Source organism: Papilio xuthus, unplaced genomic scaffold (assembly GCF_000836235.2).
Source record: "Papilio xuthus unplaced genomic scaffold, Pxut_1.1 DF824992.1, whole genome shotgun sequence".
NCBI classification, from domain to species: Eukaryota; Metazoa; Arthropoda; class Insecta; order Lepidoptera; family Papilionidae; genus Papilio; species Papilio xuthus.
In genome coordinates, this window is record NW_013533657.1 from 370,301 (window position 1) to 383,201 (window position 12,901).

At 37.0% G+C, this 12,901-nt stretch overlaps 1 protein-coding gene across 2 annotated transcripts; it reads left to right on the forward strand.

Annotated features, from left to right (window-relative positions):
* The first annotated feature begins 459 nt into the window (after window positions 1-459).
* On the forward strand, window positions 460-12,781 carry SmydA-4 (SET and MYND domain containing, arthropod-specific, member 4). Of its 2 annotated transcripts, XM_013324819.1 has the most exons (11): window positions 460-842; window positions 4,720-4,764; window positions 8,242-8,390; window positions 9,476-9,613; window positions 10,088-10,255; window positions 10,471-10,660; window positions 10,788-10,988; window positions 11,348-11,580; window positions 11,773-12,032; window positions 12,110-12,213; window positions 12,357-12,780. In XM_013324819.1, exons 2-11 carry the CDS (start codon window positions 4,738-4,740, stop codon window positions 12,495-12,497), a joined length of 1,611 nt encoding a protein of 536 aa, XP_013180273.1. In that variant the 5' UTR covers window positions 460-842; window positions 4,720-4,737; the 3' UTR covers window positions 12,498-12,780. The 2 variants fall into 2 exon arrangements, with proteins under 2 accessions (XP_013180273.1, XP_013180275.1); XM_013324821.1 differs by lacking the exons at window positions 460-842; window positions 4,720-4,764 and adding an exon at window positions 7,897-8,173 and having other exon boundaries at window positions 12,357-12,781.
* The last annotated feature ends 120 nt before the right edge of the window (window positions 12,782-12,901 follow it).

Consider the following 12,901-nt stretch of genomic DNA (forward strand, 5'->3'; position numbering starts at 1 on the left):
CGGCCGGCCGCCGATGGATGCGCTTTTTATAACCCGACCGGGACCTCGCCACGGCACAATACTTTTACATCTATCTGAAGGAAATTAATTTTATTATAGCACTGATTACTTTTAATCTAACCATCAACCGTTTCATATTTAAAATAATTAGTATATAATTATAATACTGTACCAGCTAATCTACTCGGTTCTCAGTGACCGGAAACCTCGGAAAATTCAAGTTTACTTAACAGTATGTATAGCTATTAAAATATTAAATCGCATTTGAAATGTTTAAAGATCTTTCATCTTATACAACAGTTGTACCTTTTCTTAGAATTGACTAATTTAGGAAAAAACAACATATGGTTACAATCAGCTTTGTGTTGAAACATCGTAATTTACAACACAAACATTTCGGACTGAAAAGTATCATACATCATAAAGAAACGTTTTTCAGATCGAAAAACAAACATTTTATGCCCGTGTGAGTTACATTGCGCGCGTTTTTCATACTAACTATAACATAGCAAATGTTTCGCTAATCACTAGCTGTTATGATTAGTGAGAAAGAAAAGGGTGAGAGCGACCTATTCTTGCGTTAACTTGTGTCGTGTCCAGTCCCCAGTGTGAACCAGAGACCAGTGGACCACTGAGACCGAGCGGGAACAGTCAGCCGGCAGTGCAGCGCGCTCATCACAAGTGCGCGAGCCTGCGCGCGGCGGCCATCATTAAAAATTTCCCCGCCTTTGATCTTCGTAAAGATTATAAAGATATTAACTTAATTATTTATTTATTATAACATTAAAATTATTTTCGGTGTTTTAAGTGTTGTGCAACATAGTTTCTGCAGATTATCGGAGGTTTGTATATGTTCATTTATATTTAACATTTTATTTATTTTAGTTAAATTTTCATGAGTTTACTTGTTTGCGCTGTGTATATAACAGTTGCAGAAATTTCATTCAAATTGAGATATTAAGATTTATTAATGCTTTATGCTTTCTTACAAAAACAGATATGTATGTGAAAGTTGACATGAAATAATCGTAGCAGTTTTACAACAGCAACTGAATTTAATGATTCAGGTCATATTAATAAAACGAAATCTCATGTTTCATACATGACCTAATTTTAACAGCAATTTTTTAATTCAATTTAACATGAAAATTTGAGCGAAGAATAATTTCGTAGCACTTTCGTAGATCTTTCAAATGCTCGTACCTCTATGTACAATTTCGTAGCATTAACGTAGTAGGTGCCCACTTATCGAATTAAAATAAAACTAATAAAGGGCGATACGTTAAGTATACATTATATTAATAAATATATCGTGTACGCGAACCCTAAGCCATAAATATGTTTTCTCCGACATGATATTTATTCAATCTGTCTCGGAAGTTGACACAGAACAGTTAAGAAAAACAGTTTATTTCCGCAGACGAATAGAAATTAAAACGTGAACGCATCGCTCAAAATCTTTGCTTCTTTGCTTGTTGCTAGGAAAATGTTACTCTACTTTGATTAGAGATTACATGAACATCTATAAATTATTTCCCTCTGTTCCTGATCATATTTTTTAAATATCTTATAAAAATTATATTTTCCGATATTAATAAATATAAAATAATTACTCAAAATAGTAGTTAATGTCTATAATAAATTCTACCTTAAGAAATCGAAGTTCTCAAAATTAACATAAAAGTTGTTTATCAAGCTGCCGCGTAAGATATTTCAAAAACTTTACACAAACTAACTAAATAAATTTTTTTCCAATCATTTAAGCATCTATTCTACCAAGGAAGAGACAAATTTATCGAGATTAGAGCTAACTAAAACACATTTATCTAAGTTGCCTTGCATAATGACAGCATAATTAAACATTGGTAGTAGCATATAATAAAGGCATTCCATCAGCGCCGGCGCAGGCGCACGGGCAGGCGCATGCGCCGGCTGCCAAGCGGGATGGTATGTTATGTGTACAAGCTGCATATGATCGCTGACTGATCGCACGTCGTCGCACTCTTGTTGTACGCATTTTATTGTACGATTACTCTTAAAGTATTTATTCGTAGAATATCTCTAATCGGAACGTCTACGATGTCAGCTAATATTTATATTTTGTTAACAAATTAAATAACTACAAACAAGAAAAAAAAAATGTTATCGGGACAACATGACGTAGTATTTTTATTTTCATATCTGTACAATGTCTGTAAAACAAAGTAATTAATGTAATTCCGGTGTCAGATTTCAGTCAACAAGAAAACAACTTTTATTGTTCAAATTATCAACACAATGTCACGTGCAATTTTAACGCTTATGTAAACTTTGTGTTGTGTTAAGACCATTAAAACATAGTTTAACGATATAATAAATTCTATAGTCATAATTAATAAATATGCCAAGAATTTTGCAATTAGAAAATTCTTTGCATAAAAAGTATATTTTTAACACTGAAACGGTAAAATATTTGTCATGATCAAGAATAAATACGCATGCATTCGAGTGCATTGTACTGATTGGCCTCAATTTCACATGAACTTGGCAAATTTACGTTAATTATGCAGTGCAGTGAACATGGCGTGCTGTAATTAGGCGACGGGAGGAGTGCCAAGCGGTGCAAAGCGTTGCCAGCCCTGCTGCGGCCGCGGTTGCTACGATAACTAATCAAGGAACGAAAATGAAAATGTACATTTCTCTGACATACTGTTGCACACCGTGTATTAACTAATTGGCCGGAAAATAAAAATTCGTTTTAAATGTTCTCTTACTTTCTAAGAAATGACACTAGCTTGTTATTAACAAACCATAGTTATGATCAATTGCTGACATACACGTAAGACAGGAAAGAGACAGAAATAATAAAATATGAGAGATAAGTTGTAGTCAGAATAAGTAGGATAAAAACATTATCAAGGGCACACTAAGTTTTCCGCTCAAACTGATCAGACACAAACAATCCAACTTCTACTTCTACCTCTCTATTTAGCCTCCTTTAATTAATTTTATATTATATTGCAGTCCTGTTAAACTGATTAGACATGACTATGCTGTAACAAATTAATAGAACAAGACTAGAGTCTGCTGCGCTGTCCTTAGCATACTCCACACGGCCGGCAGCAGACGGCGTGCGGTTGCCAAGTCTGCTAAGTTTGCCAAATCCAACGGCTGGTCGCTAGGAAGTGCCAAGCGCACGTCGCGATGTTGTGATTTACGCCACGTCTGTCCAAACATTAGATAAAGCTGGTTTATACTAATTGAATTACTAACTTGCTTTTTAGCCGTCGTGGGATACATACCGCTATATCATAATCATAAAAATTTTAAAAATTCTAAAATTGTATTGAACCTAACGACAAGATTTTAACAGTTGTCCTACAGAGAACGTACTAAATTCAACGCCCAAGTCAACTACGTAAAAGTTTTCATAATGTTAAACTTTTATAATGACACAATTTCACAACAAACACTTTGTCATTTTAATGGTTTCCATTAATCTGGAAACATTTTGGCATTTATTATTTTTATTGACCGACTAAAGTGCTACGAAGTCTATTTTTATGTTGTGTTGCTACGAATAATATTTTCAAATCTTAATATAGAAAAAACATACTAATTTCTTTTCACTATTTATTTCTCCTAGGTATGTAATTCTGTTAGTACCTAAAAGGTAACCAGTATGATAACATTTAAGTTCTTTGATACTAATTATATAATAATATAAAAGTTATTTGTATGTCGTAATGGTGTTGACCGACTGCCGCGAATGAGGCCGATATCGCTCACATGTGATTTACTCGCGTCCAGTCTAGTGTGGCACTGGCACGCAGTGATCGTAATGTTTGTATACATTGTTCTGTGTAACACAGCTTGTGTAACAATTTAATCTTAACTTTTTCATCTCGAAAATGCCTATGAACAAATACATAAATACCAAGCTGACAAAGGGGCAAACGAGCAACAAATCGCCTAAAATTATTTGATCCGACGCCCTTGGATATCCGTAACGCCAGAGGAACCGCAGTTGCGTTGCCGACCTTTAAGGGAGGTACGCTCTTTTCTTCAAGGCCCCTATTTCGTAATTGTTTGGAAATACCGCTGAGGTCAGAGTATTCCACAACGTGATGTGCGAGCTTGTTATAATCATGTCTTTATACTTAAAATAAATGTAGTTCACTCGTGTTCTATTTTACATGCATTGAAGCCATACAGTAACACGATTAAATGTTGAAAAGATTTCATAAGACCCATGTACTAAGCCTGTCGCACTACAATGGTTTCTTTTGATTACATTTTAATAGACTTCAAAATGGGTTCTCAATTTGTCTATATGTTTTTGTTACATGTTAGGTATATTTTAATTTGTTTGATTAGTAAGCAGCGGCAGATATTTTGGAATTCGGGACAACATTACACGATCCCGGAATGTTTACTGCGGCGCGGGAATTGTGTTGCGTAAACTACCACTGAGACAAGATTTTATTTCTTTAATTTCCGAACTATATTAATACTGAAAAAGTTAATTACAAGTAAATTTTGGAAATAAAGTAGAACTACATTTAATTGATTATATAAATCCAAATATTATTTACTTTAGTATTAACTTTAGTCGACATCGTATGCAAAATAATTGTGTTCCGATGTGACTTTTGTGTATTTTGTGTACAAATTGTTAGGGTTAATTTCGTTGATGTAGAAATGCGCCCAGTTATTTTGTAATCTTTGTTTTCATTTCAGATCTGAAGACAGGCAGACATGAATAAAAAGTCTCACAAGAAAAAAGTACGTATATTTTAATTAGGTTATTGAAAATAATAATTTGCAATTATAGAATAAAGATAAATTGCGACTCCTCGTTCAATTTAGTCTAAATGAACACAAAGCCTAACATGATACATGTTAAATATTATACATTATGTATATTTAGGCATATGAAATTTGCAATGTAAAATTTCAATTCTATCCACGAATGTAACTTTTATGCTGGAGCCTTTAGTTTCTCTTTTAAACAGAAAACTAAAGGTATTGAGTTGTGTGCGAGTCCACCACATCTGACTGCGTCTGGCAGCAGCTAAACTTTGACACGCACAATACGTCGTCACTCGACGCAATATAAAAATATTCAAAACACGTAAATGATAACTTGACAATTATCTGTTAAATAGGTATATTAACATACTGAAAAAAAAACATTAATCGTAATTTCAGTGATCTAAAGTAGGCAATAGAGATATGTTTTGCCGAATTTCTCTTGCTTTAGTGAATATTCATTAACTATATAACTGTATTGCGGAGCAGTATGTTATTATTCTATCTATAATATTTTCACAGCTGTTTTGCTAGAGAACAGCTGTTGCCATGGTTTCCACAACAGTTGTTTTAAAGCGCACTAAACGACATTGAATGTTTTAATAGTTGTACGCGCGGGCCGCAGTCTGCTCGTTAATTCCTCGAGCGCACTATAAATATAAGCAGATGAATTTATTACCAGACACAAGATTAATTCGATAAACATTCGCAAGTCAAAATGTTTATCTAATATGTGTTACGGTCCGTTGTAAATGAACCTAATTAAAGATTCGTAGTGAGACGTTCGGAGCACACGATATATGCCGATACAAAACGATTAATATGATAGCCAGTATCTTTGCTGTTGAACCGAATCCAATGGTGACGTAATAGCGGTCTATAATAAGGGTGTTTAAATTTCCTCTGATGGTTCTTTTGCCCTACTTATAAACTCTCTTCTATGGTTATCACAGCAACAACTGCATGATGGCAATTACCATATTGACATGAGGAGATCGGCATTATCACAAATATCACGAATCAGACAAAACAAACGACGAAGTTCTATTATAGTCAAGTTTAAATAATGTTTTAAGTTTGTTTATCAGATCACTCAATTCTATTACCTTTCACAAATAATACACACGAATACAAAAAATAATCTTAAATAAAAGTCGTCTCTTAACATTAAATATTATTTGGAGCAAATTATTAATTAATGTTGATAGCGAGTCGATCATAACTACTGTGTCATTAGAGAGATGTAGAAGTGTACTCCAAGTTCTCAAACATCATCTAGAGTAGACGGACAAACTGTAATTAATAGTACATCGTAGCTATTAATAACTTTGCTGAGAGTGAATGAGCGAGACAACGACAATAATATGAACAAGTGTTGCGTTACTAATTTTTGATAATCAATAATGAGAAATAAATTGCATTGAGCCATCAAACAAAGCATCCTTAATCACCAAAGCGCACGTAACCTTTTAAAAGCTTTATACATACAAATGCAAGTAACTATAAATAATGAGTTTAATAAAACCGGACGCGGGTTGTCACAGCTCGTCAGCTGTCAGCGCGGCGCACGTCACCGCAACAGATTCGTTTCACGCGCCATTAACGATTTGCCATAAATTATTTTTAACTTTATCTGTCGCGTTTTAAATTGGCTCCGTACCATGGCTCCTCGCACTATATCACCGCGCTCTAATCTCTTATAATCTGACCCAATAAATATTTCTTTTGCGTTTGTAAGTATGAAGATTAGAGAGCGCGTTTATATGTTTTGCATACAAAGGCATACATTAAGTTGATAAATATTTTTCAGAACATTTTTTTCCTAGATGCATTTTTATCTTTTAAAGATTTTACTTTTAAATTTGTCGACTCATTTTAAGTTTGAAATGGTGCCACAATAAGATAAACGACGCGGCTCCTAGTTAAGCAATGTTGCGATAAACAAAATAAGATAACTTAATGTTAAAAGTCTGCGTCTGCATTGTAACTTGCATCTGGGAATTTTATTTTATGTCTAAAACTACCTATTTTTATAAATGATAATCTTCGATGTTTTCTGTTTGCAGCTAAGCGAGCGCACTCGCGTCGCATTCGTTTCTTGGCAGTGAATTGTTTTCGCGGTGTTTTAAAATACGCGAATCGCGTAACTAACCTATTGTTCCCGACGGTTGGACGACGTTCAAATGTCGGACGATCTCGCGGCGATAATACGCCGTAACGACCTTTATTATGAGTGTATGGGGCTCAAGGAGCGTCGGTATTCTGGATTTGTTGCGCTAACTAGTCCGAGCTCGATGCTATGCAAATTGATCGGAATGTGAAGCGGCTATCCGTAAATATCTTATGCTCATAATAATAAAAAAAAATATTTCAAAAGATTAGCGGTTGATGTTTTAACACACTTCATAATACGTATAATACATTTAACATCTGAGGAATACGATGGTTGCGGCTTGTACGATTACAGTTACAAAGAAAATTATCTAGATTTTAGATAACGCAGGTCATATTTACAAGTAAAATATTAGTTCTATTTCAGTGAAACTGGAATCTGACCTTTAAATGACCTCTCAGGTGACGAAAAAGTTGAGGTCAAGGTAAATTTTAGTAGTTTCTTTTGCAATTTCACCAACTTGTTTCTAGTTTCTTTTTCTGTTATTTTCATACTCATTCGAGCTACACTTGAGATTTTACAAACGAGCAATATAACTATCAGCATCTCAGCTGAAGGTGGTTTAAAATTGAACATTTAGCATTAGCTTTAGTAGTATTGGTTTACAGAAATTTATGACTAGAGATATTATAAGGGCTGGTACACATTGCAATGCAATCCGTACCCACATAAAACATTTTTTCCACGTAGTGTAAAGATGTTTGGTGAAAAGTCAAACTCTTCGTTCTCTTAACCTTTCTATTCTTTTTACATCCACATTTTACAATTAAAAAAACAACTAGTCCATTGTCCCCCTCAACTTACGGTTAGTGGGCTGATGCTTCTGCTAGTTAGACTAGTAATCCTATCTAGTGGTAGTGTACCGGATGGGTGAAATGTGACAAAGTGTAGACACGTGAAAAGCAGACATGACACAAAACATACAGGTGTTAAGCGCTCTCACGCATGTCCACACCTTTATCTAATTCACGGCCATCGGATACATCCGCGGGGTTATGAAACAAGTTTTTACATCGTGCCATTGGCACGGGGAGTCAAGTGGCGTACGGAAATACACCCAGACTACGCCTACCGCCTCCAAGCACTCATTCATAAAGCTCATACGTCACGGAGCAGACACGTCGTGGCACAAACTGATCCATTCACTAACAACACGCATTCGCTCCAGCCTGGAGGAAAGAACTTCTCATGTTGGGGTGCATAATCTGCGTGAGTAGGGACTTAACAGTTTGCACACACGACTGAGGAATTGCTTATTGCGTTGCTTATTGTTGTAGCAAAAGAAACGCGGCAAAGGCGAGAGCCGCAATAAGGAGAACGTGGAAGATGTACAAACCTCGGAAGCGGCTCAGGAGCCGCAGCCGCCCGCCAAGCCGCAAGACGACCAGCTTTGCTATGAGGTCAAGCACTCGGATGTCATGGGCAGGTAAGCAAGAACTGAAATGTTTTGAAGTTTCATTGCTCTCAAAATATTGGATTTTATGCAGGAACAAACTAATGCTTGTGTAAGGATTTTTACCAAGACAGCTCTTAAAGGTTGCATCGTTTGAATTGCTTTTTCGTGAGACTTGTGCGATATCCTATTTATTAAGATTGTTAACATTAAGATGAAGTGAACGACATACTTGTTTTGTTTATTCAGTAAAGGTGTAATCTAGAGATTTAATGTCCAGATAGAATTTGTTGAAAATACTTAGAAATGTTTTTATTAATACAATCTTCATGTATTCAAATCCTATTTGTTTACTGGTATGTCTTATTAATAGTCGTTGAACAAAACGATAAAAAGTTTGAATATATCGTTAGTAGTTAATAATGGAATTTATTGCTCTCGCCGAAACCAATTTGATTGATTTATGTGTAAGATTTTAACGGTTTATGTTAGTTTTATAGTTTCTGCGTAAACACAGTGATCTTGAGAAATTTCTTTTAATAAAACATAACTGGTAAAAAGCTAAAAGTAATTACGAAATTAAAAAAAAACAATGTGTTTGACACATAAGAATCCTTGTCCTTTCGTCCAAGTTGTCATGAATTCGATGTTGTTAAGTTTGTATACAGGAATGTTGTCAATAAAACACTGTAAAGATTTTCTCACCGAGATCTCGGGGCTGTAATTTTAAATGGAACGTGACACGTGACTTGTCACGCCGACGGCGTACCACGTGTGGTGTGTCAACACTGGCGTCCCGCCGGCACACGTAACAAATGGAGCCGACAGTTAGCCATCGACGTGTTTACGTTACGTTAATTAATGAAACAGCTGTCTGATGTCACGCTACTTGTCCTCTGGGAGTACCACTGATATCCCGCGAGCGTGATCACTAAAGACAAATGCTATGGTTAGATTATTGAATGGTTAGTTGTATAAGCACGAGTCACGAGTAATCTGAACATTCTAGAAGGGATCTAACATCATTAGTTAATCATCTTTTGACATATTTGTTGTATGCTTTGCCCTCTGTATTCGCGGATGTTTAGCAGTAAGTACTACAACTTATGTGTATTCAGGTACGTGGTGGCGCGACGTGACATCGTAGCGGGAGAGGTGATAATGGAGGAGCCCGCGCTGGCGGTGGGCCCGTGCAGCGGCTGCGGCCTCATCTGCCTCGGCTGCTATCGCGAGCTCGACGACAACGCTATCGTCAAGTTGGTGTTATTATTCTTTCAATCTGCATTATTCATCCTTCATAGGACTCTTAAGTTATGAAAACGTAGATTAAATCCATGCTAGAACTCAATGCGTTTATGCAAAATAATATGTGTAATGAAAAATGTAAAGCCAAGTGTCGTTAGGTATTTCTAATTAAATCTAAAATCACTTTTATAATGAAGTTTCAAACTATTAAATAAATTAAACTATCATACTGCTAATAAATATCGGCGATAAAGCGATTGAGGAACTATAAAACCGGTAGGATCCAGTTAACGCGCGCGCAGCATCCCATCATGTCAGTGGAGCGCGCGAGAGGTTACAATATTTGCGTCAGTCTCTGTTTCTAAATCGAGATTGCATTGAAATGTTAACGGATATTGCACATCTGATATGTCGAATAATGTTTTGGTATTTTATCTTTTTTTTTAAGTTTAATTTTTAAAATTTTTCATCGTGTTCGTGTGCAGATGTAAAGGCTGTTCCTGGCCGCTGTGCAGCGAGTCGTGCCCGGGACAAGGAAAGTACACCGGGCACTCGGCCGCCGAATGCACCACGCTGAGCTCCGTGGATGTCAAGCCTGACTACAACAACCTCGAGGACTTGAAAGACTGCTACCACGCTATCACACCCTTGAGGTAAACTTAAAGTTACAGCTTTGCTAAAACCAAAACAGTCAATTGTAACAAAATCCTGAAAAAAATCCTTAAAGATAAGTAAAATTAATTAATGTAGTTTATGTAACTTATAGCAGACAAATTAAGAGCGTTTAATAAATTTTCTTCGAATTAGGTACGAAAACAAAACAAAAAAAAACGTGACAAAATAAAAAGCTATCGTATGTTCATTTCAGATGTTTGTTATTGAAGAAAGAGGACCCAGAGAAGTGGGCATCGCTGTGTGCAATGGAGGCGCACAACGCGCTGCGGCGAGCGCGTGCCGACATCTGGCCCGCCAACCAGAAGCACGTAGTGCGACGCCTGCAAAACTGGGGCCTGCAATACGACGAGGACGAGATACACACCGTCTGCGGTATACTTGAGGTGCTTTATCTGTACAAATATTATATTAATTATTCTTGATTTTGATAGTATACGATGTCTGTAAACTATTGCCCTAATGATACTTATGTGGAAGGGCAACAACATAGAATTTGTATCACGATTGCAGGTGAACGCATTCGAGGTGGGCGGCAGTGGGGCGAGCGCTCGAGCGCTGTACGACAAGGCGTACCTGCTGGCGCACGACTGCACGCCCAGCACGACACACACAGACTCCGAGCGACGCGCCGGCCGGCCGCTGACCGTGCGCGCCGCGCTGCCGCATCGCCCCGGCGACCTCGTCTCCCTCTGCTACGCCTACACGCTGCAGGTGAGCTAGCAGGTAACTACTTACATATGTACACCTACTATCAGACAATCTTCTATTGCGTACGTCATCTTTCTTTGTTTTGTACCAAATAACGACGACCGATACAGGAAAGACTTTGGTTTTAAAGTGCTTCACTGATATAATTATTTATATGATGGTGATGAATTACACACAGAATGTTTCTAGGCTATAGAGAGGCCAATAAAGGGTTCGGTGACTAAAAATGCTGTAGGAGGATTTATAGGTTAATTATCAAATAATTGAGGATTATACAATTTAAATGTTAACACGAGATCTAATCAAGGATGAAATAGATGTCGAAAATCCGTAAACAATAAAACATTTTCTTATAATTCCAGGGCACATTGAAACGGCGTGAACACCTAAAGTTGAGCAAGTTCTTCGAGTGCGCGTGCAAGAGGTGCGCGGACCCCACAGAGCTGGGCACCTACTGCAGCGCCTTCTGTTGCCCCAAGTGTGCGGGCCGCGTGCTGTCCGCCGCCCCCCTCGACCCGCACTCGGCGTGGCAGTGCAGCACCCCAGACTGCAGCTACGCCATGCCTGCAGTGGCTGTGCAAATGCTGCTCAAAAGGTCACTATTACACAGAATGCCTCGCAGTCTAAGAATTAAGTTTTCCTACAACGGCCTCAAAATTATTGTTTAATGTGAATAAGAGCAAGGAACTAGTTTCGTGCAGCTTGTTTCATATTTAGAAAATGGTTGGCGGAACTAAATACTTTTTAAAATCGTCCAGATTCCAGAAATTTCATCTTTATTTATCAGGTTAACCGACGAGTTCGAGCAGATAGACGCTAACGACGTGAGTGGGTTCGAAGACTTTATCAAAAAGTACAGCAACGTGTTGCCGGCGAGCCACTACCTCTGCCTCTCCGCGCTGCACTCGCTCAGCCAACTGTACGGCAAAGTGACTGACTACATGATACATAGGATGTCGGATGCGCAGCTTCACCGCAAGGTGCAAGTCTGCAGGGACCTCATGAAGGTCTTCGATCAAATCGAGCCGGGGTACTCCAGATTGAGGGGTCAGTAGCTTTAACTCATTACTGTGTTTAAGAGAAATATCTGTGTAATATAAATCAAATAATGTCCTTCGTTGTAGGAATAACGCTGTACGAACTGCACGCTCCGCTCATGGTGTTGACCACGAGAGATTTCGAAAAGAAAGCAATCACAAAAGACAATCTTCGAGAGCGCTTAAAAGAGGTTAGTTTGTGAAAATGTTTTCAAGAAAAGTACTTTCCTAAACTTACTAGATAACTAAATTATTATAAATAAAAGGCTTTATAAAGACGACATTTTCAGTTCACGTACAAATTATCTGATATGATGTGTTTACTTAATTACAGATTGTAAGCTATCTAAATGAGTCAGCGTTGATCCTGGGCTTCGAGCCGTCGCAGACTTCTGAAGGTCTGATGGCCTCCGCCGCCAGGGACGCTCTCAAGATGATCAAAACCTGGGAGCAGATTATCGGCAAGATATCCTGAAAATAACCTTGAAGAAAAACTTATACAACTTTAACACGTTAAATGCCACCGACAAGCATCGCATGATTTATTCGAAAAAATCTTAGTGGCATGGAACGTGTTAAACCGCTAGTTTTCTAATATTATTGTGTAAATAAAGATGAAGTATACGAAAACAAAATTATTATAAATAAATTACGGGTATAAATTATGAATGTTCACTAATTAATTTTATTTATGGGATCGTATTTTTGATAATAAATCGTTGGTATCGTTATTTATGTCTGGTTTTATTAATTAAATAATACTTGAAAATGTTTGTAACGTGATAAGTTTTATAGAATTTTTCCTAAAATATGTTAAGTTGATTAACATTTTTAGCAAATTAATGTTTGTTTATTGTTATTATTGTAAAATTAATTATA

Excerpts from the sequence above, each read along its gene's own strand:
- SmydA-4 (XM_013324819.1), top strand. The coding sequence starts at position 4,738 with ATGAATAAAAAGTCTCACAAGAAAAAA. Across the intron at positions 4,765-8,241 it reads AAAAGTCTCACAAGAAAAAA|CAAAAGAAACGCGGCAAAGG; the intron begins GTACGTATATTT and ends TTATTGTTGTAG. Across the intron at positions 10,661-10,787 it reads CCGTCTGCGGTATACTTGAG|GTGAACGCATTCGAGGTGGG; the intron begins GTGCTTTATCTG and ends TCACGATTGCAG.